Source organism: Aedes aegypti, chromosome 3 (assembly GCF_002204515.2).
Source record: "Aedes aegypti strain LVP_AGWG chromosome 3, AaegL5.0 Primary Assembly, whole genome shotgun sequence".
Lineage (NCBI taxonomy): Eukaryota > Metazoa > Arthropoda > Insecta > Diptera > Culicidae > Aedes > Aedes aegypti.
In genome coordinates, this window is record NC_035109.1 from 14,969,773 (window position 1) to 14,991,372 (window position 21,600).

Consider the following 21,600-nt stretch of genomic DNA (forward strand, 5'->3'; position numbering starts at 1 on the left):
GCCAACCTCATGTATGTCCTGACCTTTCCTTACCATGCTGCATCCGTCCTTTGGAGTAATAACCAGTCCTCGAGAAGATTTAGGCCCTTTACTGGAACGCAAGGAGAAAGATCTGCATCATCGAAAGAATCCATCATTTCGTCATTCTCGATGTTTTTTGACTAATAGTTTCTGGGTATTTTTAACTGATTTAGTGGGGAACGGATTCGGCATACTCTTGAATTCCTTGACTAACCACTTCGCCAGTTTATGGGTGGAGGATCCGTCTGCCGTAATAATTTCTCGCATTCCTTTTGCTGGTTTGTGAATTCTCAGAAGTCCTTTGATTTGTAGAAGAATGTGGTCTGCCTCTGTCAAACGAGCCGCGCCAATGATAGTAGTAGTGGTAAAGAAAGCTCGCAGTATCTCTAACGTACTAACCTGAGAAGCAGTTATTAAAGCGAAAGATGTTTTAGAACTGTCATCTGAGAGTGAAACAAACAATTTGAATTGCTGGATAATTTATTTGAATGGGTATTGAAATTCATTAATCACACATATTGCAACAATGCGGGTTATTTATTGAGTTATATTTGATATATCGTCAGTGCTTTTAAGCTGCTAGACACAGGGTGCCTGTTTTATTACGATTCATTTAGCATCGCTACTATCAGTGCTTTAATTGTATTGAATTTATTATAATGCGATTATGGATATAGTTGAAAAGTTATAACAATTATACGTTGAGGGCAATTACATTACCATCACCAATCGTCATCTTCGTCGTTGCTTGCAAAAAGCGACCAAACTCAAGCGTTCGAAGTAGTACCACCAGCCGCAGTGCTTCCTGAGCCCGTATTCGTAGTCGATCCTGCAGCAGTTGATGTCGTTCCGGGTGAGGGTAAGGACTGCAACAGTTCGTCGATCCATTCATCGGGATTTTCGATGTCACCCAAAAGACCTTCATTAAAAAGAAGTATATAATTAGCTATTATTTGAACGATCTTCTTCAACACCAAAACTTACCAGCTACATCGCAAAACTCTGCAAACGAGGTGCACGGTACGTACTCTTCCGTGAACGTTTCCAGGGTTCCATCGGCGTGTTTCAACATGGCTTCGTCGTTACGGCGAATGTAATCGAATAACGAAATTGGCCAATCCTCATCCTTCGGGGTAGTCACCGTACGGAAGAAGTTTTTGTAGATCAAATCTACCAAACCCCACATCAGCAGGTACGGTTTGTAGACAACGTAGTCCTTCTGGGATTTATCGTTCGGTGCCACAAACTTACAGATGGTGTTTGGACTAACGTGACGAGCATGACCGATGCTGATCATTCGTTTCAGATGAGCCAATTTGTTTCGATTCCAAATTCCGGGGGTGTGCAAAGCTAGCGACATGGTTATCAAATAGAGAGGTCCTTCCGACTCGTAAGCGCATTCCAACCAACGATCCGACGGTTTATGGGTTATGTAAGCGGAAAGAATCATCTCCTCCCGTGAATACGAACGCGATGAAAGCAGCGTGTACAAACTGTAGAACAGCAAATAAGGAACAAGGTGCATGTTGGATTGTGGACCACCACCTCCGGCATCTTCGTGGAAGCTTTTTTCTTGGGCAAAACGAAGTAACAAAAGCTTCAAGTCATGGATAGAACTGCTGAAGGTTATTTCACAGCGCTGAGTAGATTCCTGCATGTAATTGTTGTGACGAGCCATGGATGATGAGAAGGACGATTCGCTGACATCTGGACCCCACAATGGTAGTAGCCCATTGCAGCGAGTGTTGGCATTCTGCAGTGAAGCACTTTCCCATTCATCGCGGCTTCTGGCCAATCGAATGGCCGACATGTGACAGTCGACGTGCACTATGTTGAAATGCGTAACCGTGGTGTATCCAACCGTTTTCTTCTGCTTCATTTCGAACTCCTCGACATTTGCTCGTTTGGTAAATGTGTAAATACCCAAAACTTTGTTCGGTTGACAAGCATAGCCTTCGCGGCAGATGAAACACGCCAAACCAGTTTCTTCACGCAGTTTTTCTATCTGTGACAGAATTGATCCCTTCGCGGTGACCTGACCCTTTTCATTCGTCCGCATTCCTAGGGCGTCTAGTTGTTTTTCGCGGGTAGCCATAGCAAGGCGTTTCTTCTCAGCCCTTGTGAAATCACGAACTTCCTGGACACGTTTCGCTGTTACCGGTTCGGTGCAAAGAGCTTCCAGTAGGTTTTCAGCCAACGACCCAACGTGTTCGTCGCTAGAAACCTGTTCCAAACGGTGGATGATTGGGATTATATCCTTGGCCACAGCAAGTTGAGTAGCTTCATGTTTCGTAGCCAGCCCAGTCAAAAAGCGAAGAATGTATTTCAGAGATGCCCGAGAGATGAATTCTTTTAGTTCGTCCGAATCGGTCCTCAGTAGAGTTGGTTTGACACACGGTGCATGACTCTTGATATACTCCAAAGCTTTATCCACGATGCCCAGACTCATGATGTAATCCTTCAAAATACCACCGATTGAGTTATGTTCGATGCCTGTGGTCAGAACGCAGAAAAGTTCCATCTTAAACTCATCTTCCGGAGAACGGTCGGCGTCAAACTTGTTGAAATCGAAAACTTCTTTGAAGTGTTCACATAGCAAAGCCATCTTGATGTCATTGCCATACACGAGGGCTGCTAAAACTCGAATGAGGTGCCGCAAAACCGACGGGCTGTTGCGTACATTTGCGCAGTTTGTACATGACAACAGAGCTTGTACGTATTCGGGTCCTCCGAAGGTGAGTGAAAATTGCAAGAACGAATCGAGAGTGTCGGATGCCGCCTTTGAAAGAATGGTTTCCATGATTTCCAACAGCTGTTCAGTCACTGCCGATTGTTGGGCATCATTTTCGCTTTGCAAACACAATTGAAGCACTTTCAAAAGGGTGTTAATTGCTCCCAGTTCCGGTTGACAGAGAACCTCTTGACAACGACGAACTTTCACGCTTAGCAAGAACAGTTTTAGCAGTACTTGCAACAAGGTTCTTGATCTCGATACGTTCTGTAGGCTGCCAATTCGATCAAGCATCACTTTCAGACCATCACAATCTGCCAGAACATTTGCCATGCGATACAGTTGTTCGTTGTCCACTTCTTCTTGGCTCTTGGCATTCAGGGTTTCGATGAATTCTTCGGTTGCATCTCCTAGAAGACCACGCATGCGATACACGATTCTCATTGCATCGCGTTCCCCTCCTTCTTGAAGCCAGACCTTCTTGTAGACTTCCTTCACCGGCAAATCCAAACTGATAATCTTGTTGTGCACCAGCAGTTCCATTCCATTGTCGTCATCCAGCAGAGCTACCAGTTCACAATCAATGCAAATCTTGTTCTTGACATCTCTCATCAATGGACCCAAACCAGCTTCGTTCGATGGATACGGGTTACCCAACATCCTCCCTTGCAAGAAATCTTCCTGCTGGGGATCTTTCTCCAGCGTTAAGAAGAACTCTCCCACATCGTTCTCTTCAGGATGAATAATAGAGCAAAGTCGTTCAAACATGAACACAGGAGTTTTGACGTCCGATGTAGGTGTCTTCCGAACGGTATCAATGCAAACAGCCATGAATGCTGCAGTTTCTTCCTCCGTTCCGGTGGTCATTTCTTCCAGCATTTCCAGCAATTTTTCTTGAGCATCGTCGATCAAGCGAGTTCTTTGCACCACCAGCTTCCGCAAGTTCAAGTAACCTTGTAAGACAGATCCTAGCAGTTTGCCTTTGAAGGCTTTTCTAATTGGCGGGTTGTCCAAGAACATCGCCATCATTTCTACCAACTGTCTCAAAGCGTAACCCTGTGCCAGATCCGAGGAAAGAGTTGTCTCCTCCAGGCGATGGATTTTTTCGATTTCCACAGTTAACAAATCGGCAATCAACGAGAGGACTCCCTTTAACGCCAAATACTGACGCCATGGAGTCTCATCGGCTAGAATACGATAGAGAGCGATGAATTCAGCACTAGCTTCACCACATTCGCCGATGTTTTTGAGGAAACTAGTGAGCAAATCCAGTATCTCCCGTTTGCGTTCCGGAGTTCTACTGAGGGATGTTACCAAAGCACAAGCTAGCTGGCGTCCCAGGCGAGAGTTGGTATTGAAAAGAACCGGTTGCAACCAGGCTGCTGTCAGCTCCAACGGAACCGCATTCACGCCTTTGTTGAGCACTTTTTGACGCCAACGCTTTCCGTATTTTTCATGAAGATATGCCTTACGGTATCGGTTGCGTTTCTGTTCCAATACCGAGCGATAGCTGCTAATTGGTGTCGTAGCGTCTGTTTCTCCAGCAGCTGAATCTGCCGCTAGTGTCATCTGTATAGAACTGTCCTCGGCACGTGGTGTCGCTGTACCGGTGATTGGTGGCATGCGGGCTTTCCATGCCGCGAATGAATGCTGCGGATCTCCGGTAATCCACTTCTCGTAGCTTATGGTGAGTCCCTCGGTTGGCTGCACGGTACATAAATCCTGGGTCGTCAAATCTTTGTTAGTTTTGCTGATTGGCAACGGTGGACACATCAACGACTGCACTATACGCAAACATGGTTGAATTACGGCTACTGCAGGTCCACGGACATCCCTGTAACGATACAATGTTTTAAAAACTTTCGAATTGATTAGTATTTCCCCAACATACCTTGACGCTTGCAAGAACAATTCAATTACTGTCCGCAGCTTCAGTTCCCAACATGAATCGTCCTGTGCTGTCATTGCTTCCAGCAGGCCCATTTCGTGTCGTACGGCCGAGTCCAGGTTAGCCAACGGAACTGTTCCGCTGAGCGCCATTTTTACTCGATCCTGCAACAACTGACACAAATCAGAGGTCGCGTCCGGTAGGTCTCGAGTCAACAGGCAAAGCAATTGCCGAACTTCATCCTGGATTTGATTTGTTCCACGACGCAAATTGTTCAGAGCTAGCTCCTGCACCAGACCCTGATTGCAGAGTCCCACACGGCACGGCATGTTGGATGCCATTGCTCTCAACAGCGTCAAGCATTGTTCCGTCGATGCCAGGGCGCAACCGTAGCATTTATTGAGCGCAACGGCCTTATCCGACGGAGATCCAGCAGCTATCGGTCCGCCACTTGCTGCGTCCATCTGACTACGATCATACGCCACTAATTCTCTGTGGAAGATATAATAAAAACGGTCATGACCAAATCAAGAAATATAAATCATATGGGTTCTATAACACTTCTTAAAATTCACTCCTCAGAATCTCATTCTCCAGAAGACCAATCAAAAGACTGCATCATTCTCTAGGAAACTATATAAGTACATTGATGTTTTTATATACTTATTAAAAATCGTTTAAGATTTCCATAAAAAAAAACAAAAGTTGATTTCAAGCACCGTACACGAACTGTTCAAATCGCACGATTAAATCAAATTCAGCAGACTGTATAAAGTAGTTGAATTCTTGATCGCAGAACAACAACAAGAACGCCTGCTTGCAATGAACTGTAATTGCCTAATTGGCCAAAACAAAATCCAATTCATTATTAACTGGAAGAAACAGTTTATGTTATTCATTCTGAACAAACACCCCCCTTAAGCTTCGCACAACTTGTCATTTCTCCTCGCATTCTTCATTGTCGTTTATCGGCTGCACAGCAATCTGCGTTGTAGGACTATGATACTCACCGATACTTGTCCGTATCGTTACAACCCGAATAACTCCATCTTGTTCATGATACATATTTACAATTCTTCCAAGTTTCCAGTTGTAATGAAATAATTTCCAGATGTAATGTGCTCATCTTTTAGAATTACAGTTAACTCTCCCTTACTCGATATTCCGTATCTCGATATCGAGTTAGAGAACCATAGTAAAAGTTGGTTTTCATGGCTAACTCGATGGTCCCTTGAATCGCAGTTGCACTGGTTTTGTGTTCTGTAACTCGATACCTCCCTAACTCGATGGTCCCTTCAATATCGAGTAAGGGAGAGATGACTGTACCATCATTCCATTTTGGATGAACGACGGTTTCTTATTCTACTTGTTCCATCTTTGCAGATCAATCAAGACAGTAGTCATTACTCAATAGGCCTTTTCATGTGACAGATTCGTCTATGCATTTGTTTACATCGGTGGAGGACCAGTGCTAACACGGGCCTGTCATTTTCATAGAACAAATGTCAAAGTGCTTCCCGATCAGCTGATTTGAGACGTCATTTGAATAGGCCTATCTCTTTCAAAACGATTGTCTCCGTTTTTTAATTGACTGGTATCTGGAAAGTGTATGTTCCTTTACACCTACGTACAAGGGTTCGGCAATTGCAGTTAATTTACGACCGATCAAAAAATGTCCTGGACTCAATGCCCGGTAGTCGTGGGGTCATTAAATTGCTCGAATATCGGACGTGAATTCAAAATGGCTTCGATTTGAATCATTCGAATCCGCAGCCAGTCCATCTTATTCGTCACGACCACTTTGATCTTTGCTATTGTCGCGCGCCCACCAAATCGGAACGCGCGTGTGGGACACGCGACGTGTGACTCGTTCCCGACATAACTGTCATAATGACATATGACAGCTTGATCAACTGCCTTTATTTGTTTTGCTACAATTTCAAATCGACTCAGACACAAGTTGTACACAAAGTATACAGAATTATTGAAGAAATTGTGGATTAAGCTTTCAAACATTGCTCAAAATGGCAAATCTTATTATACACAACGTCCGGCATCAACACGCCAGTACCAACACAGTGTATCATGCTCTTTATGGCTATTATTTTCTCGGAATATCGGCAAGAAATTTGGCTGAGATTTACGGAAAGGCCATTTCTACCATCTACGATTGGATTGGACGATACGAACGAGATGGAGTGTTCCGCAGAAAACAACGCAAACAGATATACAGAAAATTCTGCCTCGAGAAGAGAGAATGGCTCGTAAATCTCTACCGGAAGGAACCAATCCTGTTTCTCGATGAAGCTCGACAAAAATTTCAACAGCATTTTCAAATTTCAATAAGCGTTTCATCGGTTTGTACTATCCTACATGAAGCCGGGCTCAGTTGGAAAACTATTGAACGACGGGCTATACAAATACGAGACTCGGAAATAGTGAGATTCGTTCAGGAATTGCTCGCCATTCGATGGGATTTGTATAATTTAGTTTTCCTGGATGAAGTTTCGTTCGATAACAAGGACATGCTACGCAGGAAGGGGTATGGAGTTGTCGGTCAAAAACTTATCTATCGTGGAGAGTTTTCAAGAAAGCCTAGGGTTTCACTTCTATGTTTTCTAGGATTGGGTGGAATGCTGGATAGTTTTTGGACGGAAGGAACGTTTAACAGGATAAAATTTTTTGACTGCTGCCGTAAGTTTGCACTGAAAAACAACCTTGTTCAAAACTATCCAGGGTTCCACTCAATCTGGATTCTAGACGGAGCACGGATCCATTGTGATCCCCACATAATCCGTTACCTAAGGTCAATTGGTGTCATACCCATCTTCTTACCTGCTTACTGTCCATTTTTTAATCCTATAGAGGTTGTATTTGGATTAATTAAGAAACATCTCAAGAGATACCATAAAGAAAACGCGTCGATACTAGAGGAAGTTTGTGATTCCATGAATTATTTCAAAGTGTATCCCTGTCGCAATCTGTTCGAAAACTGTGGGTATATGGCTGGGGGCGTCTTTCTCCCAGAAAAGGGTTTAAGTCAGGATCCAAAATACATGGATTTCAATGTACACCCCAGATAACTTTTTTGTATGAGTTGAAAACACAATAAATCAGCTTTTATGAAACGTTTATTCAAACATAACTGTTGATAAAAGAAAATTGAAGAAGAAACAAACTTATTACGTACGTATCACAAAATGTCTTTCTCTACATATTGCTTCTACACATGGTCAATATCCTCGCAGTCCATTACTTGATCAGCCAAAGAGTGACTTAAAGTAGTTTCTTCCGGGCGAGTGGCAGATTCCATGGCACTGAACAGTTCCGACTCGGTATTTCCTCTGATAGTCATGGCTTCCAGTTTTCGCATCACCCCTTGGAAAATTGAGATTCCAAGTGACACTTCGGTCTTCAAGTCATCCAGTTCACGGCACCAGGCCAAATTAGATGTCTGAGCTACAACCATTCCCCGGTGAACAGACTGTAAACGAGCTGCTTCGGATACAGCGGACCATCGAAAATACTTCGAAAGCTCGATAGGAGGAGATTCGGCTTTTTTCAAAGCCTCTTGCTTATGTGCTGGAGATGAATTGATAGAATTGGCCCATAGTAGCCATGAACTCTGATGACCTTCGAGGTGGCAATGATTCCTACGTAGTTCATCAGCCAACGCAGCATCATCTCTGGTAGAATGGGCTCCTGCTCGATCTGGATTGGCAGGGGCCAATAATTTTTTGGATATTTGCTGATATTGGCCCGCTGTTTCGACGCTAGTTGAGAATGCGTATACAAACACTTTTACACATTTGTTTCGCCAGTTCCTCAACAGTCGGGGTGTTAGAACACTTGTTGTATAAAGTTTCCTCTTTACCTCGTCCTGCAGTTGTACAAACTCCTGGATATCCTCGATGGTTGGTTCGATCTTCTCTGCCCAACTAGGAACGTCGTTTTCAAAAGTGACTTTTCGATCCACCAAGTCTTTAGATTGCGCCCAGATTGATTCGATAACTTCATCAACTGAGTTACCATTCACAAACGCTCTTCCTTTCTCTTTCGGACGTTGTTGACTACGGTAGAGTCGCCGACAAAATATTCCAGTGAATGAAAATACAAATTCGCCGAGAGACTTTTCTTCACCGTTTCCTGAAGATACTTCAGATACAACGTCCTCTTCTCTATCGTCAGTCATCGGTCCCAATCCTAGCTCGCCATCAAAACTAAATACTCTCGTATCGATTCCCGTATTCACACCGGCCAGTGGATCTGGATCGTTTTCCTCTTCATCGTCCAAATATTCTTCGTATTCATATAGTCTGCAATATTCGATAGTTGAATCAAATGTTATAAAACAGAGTATATAAATAAACTCACTCTTCCATTCCGAAATATTTACTGCTTTACAAAGATTCCAAGATAAATACTGTTTTACTGCGAACAAAACTATCAACAAACAACATCCAAATTTGTGAGTGACGTGTGTATAAACATATGCACGCTAATTGTATTTCACGCGACTTAAAATAATACTTACCCAGCCGAGAAAAAAAAAATGAAAGTTGTTAGTTTAACTCTAGAAATGTGTTTCTTTCTGTGATTTGCAAATAAACAAAACAAGAAAATATTCCTACAACTTTAAAAAACACGTTATATAATATTTTTGGCAGTTTAGATACAGTTATTTTTTTCCCTCTTCTACCCAAAATGACTAAGTTTTTATAACGTGTTTGTCGCGTGTGGTAAGGTTGCTTTCCGACGAGTGCCCTAATTTCTGAGTTTCTGTCGAATACACAATACGCAGCTGCGAGGGATGTGCCAAATCATCAGTTTTTTGGCAAAAACAAAAAAAAAATTTGGCAAACGCCTCTCATGCCGAGGACCTGGGATCGAATCCCATCCCCGAGATAGTCACTAAAAACCAGTGGCGACTCGTAACCTCACTTTCTACCTGTTCTACGACTCTAAAAATAACTATTTCGGCAAATTTAGATTATAAATCAAAAAGATAATTATTGAAATCGTCCTTTCTAACAAATCTCTATTAATTACATGCACATTTGTTGCTGAAATTCAAGAATTTCTATTCGTGGAACAGGTAGATTTGAGGTTAGGGAATCGCCACTGCTAAAAACTTCAGTGACGACTTTCTTCGGAAAGCCGTTGGTCCCGAGATGAATTAGCCCAGGGCTAAAAATCTCGTTAAGAAGGAACAACTCCTCGTGCCGTCGCCTGGTAGAATTTTTGGCCAGGAAGCTATCCGAAATTTGAAATTGGTTTCATCGTCGATGAGCAGGCATCCTTGGTACTTCGTCAAAACCTGCTGGAGTTTAAGTGACGAACGAAACTTTGCTTCAACGTTATGTTTGATTGTTTGCTGGCTTGATACGAATAATATCCTGCTCGCGAATGAATTCTTCGAACGGTGCTGCGAGCGAGAACGAGGGTGCCCGTTGAGTTTTACAACTTTTTTGTTAGAGGGCCAGCCTAACACATATGCACGTTGTGTATCGTTCAAAAGGTTCTTTGATCAATTCCAGAGCCAACGATAACTTTTTTGTTTTGAAATCTTAGTTTTTCTAGGCAAATACATTCTATAAGACGTTTCTTTTCTATGTGTTCTTCGGATAGTTCAGGGACGAAAAGCAAGTGGACTGTATTTTAAGAATTTTATTTAGCAAAACGAAACACGTCTAAACACGACGGAATTTTTACTTTTTATGATTTCCTTCTTTCCTTTCTCCTTCCTACTTCCGTTGGCATCGCGCCAAATCTACACAAACCCTCTCTTTCTACATCTCCTGTCGTCTGCGTTGGTAGCACACAGAGAAAAATTTAGATATATGTTTTTACTTTACACTGTAACAAAAATAGCTCAAGAATCAAACAGTGAATAATAATTCTTTCCACTTTTAGTGTAACATACTCCCCCGGGTGAGGCGAAGGTCTCACTTATCCTTGGGCTTCGACCACCGTTGCCAAAAATGCTGCATTCGTTTTTGCACCAGCTGGTATCGTGACAAGCTCGTCTCCTTCAAATCATCGTACAGCGATTCTGCTACCGCCGTCAGTTCCCGTCCGACTAGAAAGTGTCCTGGGCTCAGCGCTTCGTAATCGAAGGGATCATCCGTCAGCTGTACAAGCGGTCTCGAGTTTAGAACACCTTCTATCTGGATCAATAAAGTGTTCAACTCTTCATAGGTCAGGTAGCTTTCGTTTAGTGTCTTGCACAAATGGGATTTCATGCATTTGATATTAGCTTCCCAAATACCTTCCTGGTGTGGAGCCTTGGGAGGGTTGAAGCTCCATTTGATTCCTCTGGGCTGGCAGAACTCGTTTACTTTGTCGTCAAGCACCTGAGACTGTAGCAGGTTCAACAGTTCGGAAAGTTCTCGGTCTGCTCCCCGAAAATTAGTTCCGTTGTCAGAGAACAGCTCAGATGGTGTCCTCGTCGGTTAGCAAATCGATGAAGTGCTGCCAGGAAACCATCAGTCGTCAAAGAGCTCACCAGTTCGAGATGTATGGATTTGGTAGACATGCATACGAAAAGACACACGTACACCTTCACCTTAGCTCTCATTCGTCCAACTTTAATGAAGAATGGTCCTGCGAAATCAATTCCAGTCCTGGCGAAAGGTTGGGCAGCAGTCACTCGGCAGCTCGGAAGATCGCCCATATACTGCTGTACGTCTCTGGGGTTTGTCCGGAAGCAAACTACACATTTCCTCAGGACTCGATGAATAGTTTGCTTCGCGTTCACTGGCCAAAATTTCTGTCGGACCACCGCAAGTAGTCCATTCAAACCGACATGAAGATGCTCACGATGCAACGCTTCTATTAGCACCTCCGTGAAGTGGTTATTCTCCGGCAAAATCATCGGGTGCTTCTGGTCTTTCGGCAGGTCGGAGTTCCTTATGCGACCGCCAACTCGCAGCAGCCTTTCGTTGTTGTCGTAGATTGGGTTCAAATTGCGCAGTTTTCCCTTCACTGATTGATTCGCTTGGATACAACTGATTTCTTCCTTATAGACCACCAGCTGGACAATGGTCACCATCGCCTTCTGTGCTTCGGTGTAGTCTTCACTATTCAGTGCACCACTTCTGCGCGTCGTCTTGTTGCCCTTCAAGCGGCAGTTGTGTAGGAAACGAACCACGTACCCGAAAATACGCTGCAGCTTTCGATAACTGCTGTACTTCAGGATCACTTCGTACGGCTCAAGTTGTTTCTTCGGTATTACAGAATCACGTTCCGGTACCAAAGTCGTCACAATTTGGTGGGCATATTCTTCCGGTTCCACCACACCACATTCATCGTCTTCAACAACAGGAATCACACTTGGGCCAAACCACCATTCTTCACACCGCATTAAATCCTCAGGGAATACACCACGTGTACCACGCAAAAAGTTTTCTTATTTTCACTACACGGTTTTGTACGAACACTGGGGTATTTGGCTTCATTTGTTTCAACCAGTTCAACACTATTTTCGAGTCCGACCAAAGCACCACCTTTGCGGTTGTTAATGCTAAGGTTTCGCGCACTTTATCCACTTGTTCAGCCAGCAGCAACGCAGCGCATAACTCTAACCTCGGGATCGTCATCTCATCAGGGGTTGCGTCCACCTTGATGTCTCGTCGTAGTTCTTTCATTGGGACAACTCGTGACTTGCCACAAATCAGTCGGACTTCTGCAGCACCATCACTCTTCACGCTTCTCATATAGATGCAACATCCGTACGCCACCTTGGAAGCGTCAGCAAATCCATGCAGCTCCACAGCAACCGTATCGTCAATAGTAATCCGCCGATCGATCCGGAGGGAATTCAAACAGCAAAGCTCGGATCTGAATCGGTTCCATATACGAAATTGCTCCTTTGGAATCGCATCATCCCATCCTACGTTCTGTTGCCATAGCTGTTGCATTACCAGTTTGGCGATGAGTACCACCGGTGCTAGTAAGCCATGAGGATCGAACAGTTTGACATATCGGACAGCACTGACCTCTTCGTGGGAAATTCAGAGTCATCTCTAATTGGCTTCACGTGGAACAGGAATTCATCGCTGGAGGGATCCCAAAGAATGCCAAGAGTATTTATCACTCGTTTGATCTCGCAGTCTTCGAAGTTCATCTGCTTCTCCCTGGCATGAGATGGAATGTCCTCGAGTAACGCCTCATCATTCGCACACCATTTGTGGAGCTGGAATCCACCTCTATCCAATAGTGCGATCAAAGCTCGCTGGAGCTGCCTAGCATCGCTAAGCGTGTCAGCACCAGTCATCACATCATCGACGTAAAAGCGTTTCTCAACTGCCTCGCTCGCCGCTGGGAAATCTTCTTGCTCGTCTCTAGCCAACTGGACAACCGATCGTGTCGCCAGGAAAGGCGCTGCAGCTGTACCGTAAGTAACAGTATTTAACTCCAACTCCTTCATTGGCTGATTTTTATCTTCTCTCCACAGAATTCGCTGATACTTTCAATGAGCCTCGTGAACCATCACCTGCCGATACATTTTCGGGATGTCGGCGGTGAAGACGAATTTATGCAAGCGAAATCTCAATATCACATTGAAGAGTGACTCTTGCACTGTTGGCCCAATCTCCATCACATCGTTCAACGACAAATCTGAACTACTCTTCGCCGAAGCGTCGAACACCACTCTCAGCTTGGTAGTTGAGCTGTCCGGTTTAATCACGCAGTGGTGTGGAAGATAGTAGACAGACTCAGGCCTATCGCATTCGGAATCCGTCACAACTCGGCAATGACCAAGTGCCAGATACTCGCTGATGAAATCAACGTACATTTGCTTCAACTCCGGCTGACCTTCTAAGCGACGCTCCAGAGACAAAAATCGTCGCATCGCTTGGTTCCGGGATTCTCCGAGCTCTCCAACATTATCGCGGAATGGCAGCATTACCACGTAACGGCCATCCTTGGTTCTACTGTGCGTCTCCTGGAAACTTAGTTCACATCTATCGTCTGGCCTTGGCGACGCATCAACTCCAAACTCGTCGATAGTCCAAAACCGCCGCAGCAGTTGGCACAGTTGCTCTTCGGTCTCCACCGATTTTCTAGCTTGACACACCTTCACGGTTCCGATCACCGCAGAGTCAGACACCGGTCCAGAAACGAGCCATCCAAGCTGACTCTCCTGCAACAATGGTAGATTCGGGGCCAATTTGATCTTACCTTTTTGCAGCACTTCGAAAAACAGCTCCGCACCGAGTAGCATGTCAATGCGACCTGGTTCGTAGAAATGCGGATCTGCTAGTTCCACCGACTTGGGAATTTGCCAGCTGTGTGGGTCGATCTTAGAAGCCGGCAATGCACCGGTCACTCGGGGCACAACCAGATAATCCAATGACGATTGGAAACCAGTTGTTCTTGATGCCACTCTAGCGTTCACTCTGTACTTCACGACAGTCTTCATCCCATTCACTCCATCGATTGGGATATTGGCACCCTCCTTTCGCAGTCGCAACAATTCCGCCATTCTGGTTGACATGAAGTTTGCCATCGCTCCGGAATCCAGCAGCACACGGCACTTATGCGCTACTTCGTTGGAATCATACACCATCACGATAGCTGTCGCCAACAAAATCTGCTTCGGCTGGATTGGCTCGATTGGAATCGTGCACTTTGCTGCTGTCAGTGGATGGGAGGAACTCGTTGCTTGCTCTGCCGCAGGTGGCTGAGGGAATTCAACTGCAACAGGCTTCTTCTCTTCCGGATGCATCAGTGCATGATGTTTCTTCGAGCAAGTTGGACACGTTTTACCGCTCTTGCAGGCTACCGTTCGATGTCCTCGTAGCAGGCAGCTGAAGCATAATCCCAGCTGCTTCGCCTTCATATACCGCTCGTCAACATTCAACCTTTTGAACGCTCCACATGCATCAATCGAATGAGCACTTCCGCACATGGGACATCCATCGGTCGTCTTCGAAATCATCACAGTGTGCGTTTTACTGGTAATGATAGATGGCTGGGTCTTCATCGGCACGATCTTGCTCTTGATTGGCATGACATTTTGTTCACACCGCTCCAGAACATGGCAATGCTTTCGCAGGAATGCAATCGTGTCCTTATACACAGGTAACTTACCATGTTCACAAGATGCTTCCCAGCTTCTTCGGGTACTCGGATCCAGCTTCGACGCTAGCAACGTGATAACGATGGCTTCAGACATCTTGTCCATCTTGAGCTTGTGGAACTCCAGGGACTCCACACGCTTCGTACAGTCGTCAATCAACGTTCGCAGTTCCACTGACGACTCCTTTGCCATCTGCTTCAAGTTCAGCAACCTTGTCACGTGGCCATGAATCACCATCGAGAGGTTCTCGTAACGTTCTACCAGAATTCTCCATGCACCGTCGTAGTTGTTATCGTTGAGGGTCTGTTCGTCGATTGCCCCCTTCGCTTCTCCGACCAACGCCTTATCCAAATAATGGAGTTTCGTCGCCGGGGAATCCTGGGTGCACCGGTCGACAATATCGCAAAATCGCGCCAGTGCTCGTATTTGCCGTCGAATGTTGGCAATGGTGTTTGCTGCAACAACAACGATGGTGGCATTCTATACGGCACGACACTTTCCGGTACGCCACTGGATCCAGCACGATCACTGATTGCCACAGCATTACCTTGAAACTTCACAGCCAGCAGCTGCTTCTCTCGCTCCAACGCTGCCTTGTTCGCAATGGCCTTCTCGATGTCTTCGTAGTGCTGTATCATCTCACAGAGGGAAATTCGAACGAACTCGTACAGCTCTTCAAATTCGACGAATTTTGGCTCGAATTCTTCTCTCCTCTGTGGATCGGTGAGGTAAATACGATTCTGAAAATTGTTGCATTCCTCATAAGAAGAATCAACCGTCTTCAGATACAGCTTCAAGCCATGATGCGTGAACTTTTCAGGATCCTGTTCTGCATTCAAAATGGCTGACTTTATTCGCACCACTTTCGACCTTGCAGCGTGGCAACACTGCTCCAACGCAACAACACTTTCCGCCATTTCCTTCTCTTTCTGCCGCTGTTCAGCTTCCTCCTTCTGCTCACGCACACTACGAAGCACACTGAATTCACCGGTCGGGGTTGAAAATGGCGTCGACGGAAACAACACTTTCTTCACTTTACCAGAACGCAAAAACATTACATGCGAATAGTTCTTTTAGTTCTTCTTCTCACTACCGCACAATTTTCACGCTCTTCTTCTTCGTTGAGGCTTGACCTCCACTTTTCGATGTTCTATTCTGCCATCCGACTAGCAGCACACACTTCCGGAACACGCAAGTAACCGGAAGCTTTCTTCGACCACTCAATCGGGAACAGAATTCGATTTCCGACCACGTTTATCGGAAAACACTATCCGATGCAACGCATGCAATCGGATTCACTTCGCGATTCGACCGTCGCAACCGCCGAAACTCGCGTCGATTCTTTCTCGTTCCGCGCACGAACCGAGAATCTAAACTGCTTCCATCCACTAATCCGACAACCGGCTCGAAGGACCAAAATGTTCTTCGGATAGTTCAGGGACGAAAAGCAAGTGGACTGTATTTTAAGAATTTTATTTAGCAAAACGAAACACGTCTAAACACGACGGAATTTTTACTTTTTATGATTTCCTTCTTTCCTTTCTCCTTCCTACTTCCGTTCGCATCGCGCCAAATCTACACAAACCCTCTCTTTCTACATCTCCTGTCGTCTGCGCTGGTAGCACACAGAGAAAAATTTAGATATATGTTTTTACTTTACACTGTAACAAAAATAGCTCAAGAATCAAACAGTGAATAATAATTCTTTCAACTTTTAGTGTAACACTATGTATTTCGATAGTCTATTTGACGAAACGTAAGTCTAAGTTAAAACATGCCTAAATTTTCCTTGAGAATGAATTCAGCATCGGTTGAAAATATTTGATGTGAACTTTAAGTCAATTTGCTTGCTTTATAGGAATTTGAAATAGCAAGACGTATCCTACTCCCGGCGCTTTCGTTTCACTTCGACAGGAAGATTTTTTAAAGCTACTGGTTCATACCTTCAAACAGTATGCTCCAGACAGAAGTGCATCTTACCACCAAATTTCAGACAATTTGACTGAGGAAATCTGCCAAAATGAATCGTGGAGATACCTACTCAAGAAATTCTTGTCTTCTTGTCCGAACAATCGATAGAGATGTCGGAACGAATGAGATTACTATAAAATTTCGTTTCATAAGAGCCAAAGGCCAAGCTGAGGATTGTGGCTTCTAATTACGCCGGTCGAGGATCTTTTCGTAATGGAAACTTTCTCGATTTCCTCGATGGTGCATCACTGTTTTTGACCCTTGCAGTTTCTCAATAAGAAAATTTAAAGCTTTCTGAGGAATGAAATTCTGGGGAATTGTATATCCTAGGGAACTGGAATCTGTGGATTGATATAAAATCGTAAGTTACTAACCTTCTACAAGCCTGCACTTTTTGAATGATCTTGCTCAGCTCTTCAAACGTTGACTTGGACTCCACGCAGTACTTTTGCGCCAGCAACTGGATCACTTTATTCACCTGCGACGAACCAACAACCGACCCGATCAACGTTTCATCCAGTGTTCGATCCAGCTTATGCTCAGCCACCTTCTGGACAAGCAGTTCCAATATTTGCTTATTGTTCTGTAACGTTTTGTACGAACGATCGGCCTTGTCCAGTGATGCATGGATGGTTTGCACCGTTTTGGTTCGATCTTCAGCCGATTCTATTGGATCCACAGCGCAGCATGCTCTTCCGAAGATGCTGTAATCGAATTTGGCATACTTGCAAAAACCACACGAATGACAGAGGAACGGATCCTTTTCGTCGTAGTTGATGGCACGACACTTGTGACACTGGAACACATTCTCGCCACAGTTACCGCAAACACCCGGATTAGCTGCTACCACGGCGCTGCAACGAGGACACTGAAGGCTTTCACTGGATCCGCTGACGGTTTCGTAGAAGTCGGCATACTCGATCATCAAATTACATGCCGTTATCGGAAGGGAGAAATCAATCTTGACATCCGTTTGTCCCGACTGGAGAGTCACCTTACGAGCCTTGTGCCACATTGAGGGCCGATTTTTGAGTTCCACTACGGCCTGCACAGTTCGATTGTTGTAGTAAATGTTGATAGTGCGCACCATCTTTGCTCTTTTCAGGTCAGCAATACGAAGGATGATCTTCGAAATCGTGTGACTTTGAACAAGTTTTACGATGGTTGTAGTTGTTGTGAACTTGGAATCCACCTTGACCGTGGAAAGTTTGATGTTTGAGTAGGGTACTTCGGGATTGTTGCATACCAAGCACGGTTCAGACTCCAGATAAAATCCTTCCAACTCCAGGACGTGCCCAAGGGCAGTGTAAATGGGGGCGTTTGGATGTTTTGATAGCAACTCATTTTGCTGCCGCAGAACAGAAACTGCTTGAGCCGTGTAGTCGGGAAGCTTGTCGCTCAATGATTTTGTGTTGAGCGTAAGGAAACCCAATAGATCTACAAATTGAGCCGTTCGTTTTCCATACGCCGGTAGCAGTGGCCAAAGTCCCCACAGGCATTGCAGGAGCATTTCCTTGTTGGCTTCGCTACTATTTTCATAGAAGGCGTACACCAAACTATGGGCTTGCCAACGTATGGCAGTTGAGTTTGTCTCCAGGAGGAAGCTTCGAATGAATTTGGTCAGGTTTTGGAACGGTACTTGGTTGAAAATTTGAGTCACTAGAGCCACGCATTGAGCCGGATCGAATTTCGACTCCGTTGCTGTGTCGGATTCCTCGGATTTGTCTCGATCTTTGCGTTCTTTCAGCACTGATATTTTCATGCTCGTTGCGGATGCCGATCCCGAATCCTGTTTGACTCCTTGGGTGTTACAGATGGCCGATTGCAGCAATTGCAGGATGATTGAAGAAACACCTTCTTCCAACTGGCAGCAGCTGATGTTCAGCAGAGATGGGAGAATATCGGAGTTACGAACGCAGAATTTCTGCCAGTTTCCGGTACGAATTGAAGCAATTTCCTGACAAGCTCGGAAGTGTTCGGTCAGTTCAACGAGTGCATCGTAGCTTAGAATTGCACTCGTGCTGGATCCAATGGATGAAATCGGCGGGGCACTGCCGTCGCAACAATCTTTAACGGCTTTCATGTGAGTGTCCAGCGAGTGAAGATCACGTAGCTGGCGATATTTTTCCTTGTTGCCACAGATATACAACAGAAGCTTGCGAACTTGTCGACGCAACCCAGGCGACTGCATGTACATCATATACTCGCACAGAGTGTTTGTCATGTATTCACACAGCAGATGATACCAATCGTGTGATGACGGATGACCCGACGAAAGCTTAAGTATTTGGTAAGGCAAACGCACTGCCATCTCTGTGAGAACTTGTGGGTACAGCTCGAAAACATCGGTGCAGCCTTTGACACACTGCCGGGCAAAGAACGGCTGCATATCGGGCGAGAGTCCATAGAGGGTCGCTTTAAGTAGATTGTTAGTTGGAGCTCCCCCAGGCGTTGTAATTACTGGGCCAGTATTGGTGTTAGCCGTGGTCGTGCCGGAAAGAAGTTCTTCATTGTTGGCAACATTCTTCCAGTGAGGGAGGAAGGACTCCATAATCATCAGACAGTATGGAATCGCATTGTTCTTCATCAGAGCGTTGGCAGTTGCTTGTGCTACGAAGGAAGCATTGTCGAGAACGGCTTGGCTTACAACGGATGAAGATCCGCCCGCAGCAGATGATGACGACGATTTTGATTTCACCTTACCCATTAGTACTCCGACCAGGCGAAGAATGATGAGTTGCACTTCGGTTTTCGATGTGCGATTCGACATCTGGTAGGTTTTCGTAGTGGGTATCTCGAGACGGTCAATCAATGCTTGCAGTAAGCGATTCATCACTTGTTGGTCAGCTTCTTGACTTCCGTCCAAATCGGAAGTCAACATCAGAATAACTTGCATAAATGGAATACATTGCGAGCCGTTAACTGTGTCCAATGTGGCGAAGTTATCAACGAGTTTGTTCAGGATAGAGTACCTTAGCACGTGCAGTTTGCAAGCATTTTCACCTCCGGTTTCTTCAGTTTCTGGAGGAGCCACCGGTTGTGGTGGAATTTGATCAACCCCGGAGGTCCTTGGAGGAGATGGATTCGGTTGCTCTTCATAGGTTGAGCTTCTTCCTGATGTTCCACCAATGCTTTCAACTCCGCTACAACCACTTTCCGATCCACCGCTACCACTTCCGGCGTGTTCTCCAGCTGGGGATGTTCGCAATGTTGAACCTTCTGTAGCAACGTTCGATATTTCATCATCATCGGAACCACCACCTGAAGCGTTGGACTCAACGTTGAATGAAGAACCTCCCGCAATCGCCGCTGGCAGTCCTTGAGCTTGGTTGCGATTTCTGCCCTGGTATTGGGCGATACTTTGCTGCAAAGCAGCCAAATCCGTCTCGTTGTCTTGCAAACTCAATGCGATAGCTATTTCCATAATGGTTTCATCGTCTGCGTCAGGAGCTTCCAGCAAATGCGGGAAACCCACTCCTAACAAAGCCTCCAATGATGCCAAGGCCTGATTTCCACCGGATGGCTCCAGACCAAGGGATTCTATGGCATCTACTTCTTGCATTGCTCCTGCGAATTCCTCGTTTGCAGCAGCACCACCAACAGCAAGACCACTGGATCCTGATGCTACGGATCCTCCTACAGCACCGGCCGACGATGATGGTCCAGCAGATGTTGAAGGCCCGGCTACAATCGAGGTCACCGTCGATGGAGTAGGAGTTGAGCAAACCGGTGGGCTTTCGATGAGCACTTTACGACGTCGAATTTTCGGTCTCAGAAGGCGAATCATCGCCTGTTTTGCACTATGGCTTATGATCGGTGCAGGATCCAACAGCAGCTCGACGAAGAACTTGGCCATCGACTCAATCATTTCGCTATCGGACAGTGCAAATGCGTAGATAATCTCTACTAGTGAGTAAACAACGGCTTCAACATGCGACAGACCTTGTTTCACAATTGCCAAAGGTTCCTCGTAGGCAGGCGTGATTTTATACAAGTCCTTCATCAGTTGCATTAGCTGTTGCAAGATTGGGAATTGATTCTCGGAGCAAATCTTAGTGAGTGCTTGTGGTCTCTGTATGGCGATGCTACGAGTCATCAGAACCACTCGATAGAATGCTTCTGGATCGATAAATTTGTAGTCTCTGGCATCGGCCATCTTTTTGAGCTGAGCGTTGATATCTGCAAGTATTTCTTTGTCCTTGTAAGCATGGTATGCTGTCTTATTTGGATGGCATGTGACAAGCACATTGCGAGCGTCTTGTTGAACCATGTTGGTTGTGGGATACAAGACTAGGGAAGTGGCAACATCGACGGCAGCCTGTTTGCAACCCTCATCGCCGGTTGGTCCGCCCAGCAGAGACAATCCACTGTCCAGCACTTGAAGCATCGTGGATACCATCTTGTCCAGCGGAGTGATCATCAAACTTGAGCCACCATTTCCATCACCGTTATCACCGCCATTCAGCGAATTTGCCATTTGTCCCGGCGTTTGAGTTGCCGAGTTCAACTGCGATGAACCCACATCTTCCGTTTCTTCTGGCCAACCAAATACGTCCTTTGTTTTACCGTAGATTTTGATACTGTCCAGAATAGTGATATTTTCCGCATCCTGCGAGGGTCCAAAAAGTATGCTAAGCTTCTTATCGCTTTGGAGGCTCTCTTCCCTGGTCATCGGGATATCAAACCAACGGGCACGAGTTGCAACCGTTGGCACAACACGTCCAAGTATAGTAACGCTCTGCGGAGCTTTGCTGACGTCTTGTGACCCGATGGAAATGCGGATTCCTGAAATTGAACATACTTAGTGGATGCAAGTGTAACTACCGAAAACTATATTCAGGGTGTCCATTCAAAATCAGTTTTCCGTTTCCCGGATTTTTCCCGGATGCCAAAAAGGTAAAAAAA

At 45.3% G+C, this 21,600-nt stretch overlaps 2 protein-coding genes across 2 annotated transcripts in view; both read right to left on the reverse strand.

The window, feature by feature from the left end:
- Positions 1-483: 483 nt before the first annotated feature.
- The window catches only part of LOC5570127 (protein purity of essence), a 43,194-nt gene continuing 22,077 nt past the window's right edge, over positions 484-21,600 (reverse strand). Inside the window, exons 6-9 of the mRNA XM_021850639.1 lie at positions 17,070-21,480; positions 4,644-5,132; positions 1,006-4,586; positions 484-940 (exon numbers count right to left, since the gene is read on the reverse strand). Coding sequence (XP_021706331.1) covers positions 789-940; positions 1,006-4,586; positions 4,644-5,132; positions 17,070-21,480 — 8,633 coding nt within the window. The 3' untranslated portion in view covers positions 484-788. The remainder of the gene's footprint in view (positions 941-1,005; positions 4,587-4,643; positions 5,133-17,069; positions 21,481-21,600) is intronic.
- On the reverse strand, positions 6,663-9,415 carry LOC110678081. Its single transcript, XM_021850640.1, has 2 exons — positions 9,015-9,415; positions 6,663-8,956 (listed from the first exon to the last, which is right to left on the reverse strand). The coding sequence occupies exons 1-2, from the start codon at positions 9,020-9,022 to the stop codon at positions 7,864-7,866; spliced, it is 1,101 nt and encodes a 366-aa protein (XP_021706332.1). The 5' UTR covers positions 9,023-9,415; the 3' UTR covers positions 6,663-7,863.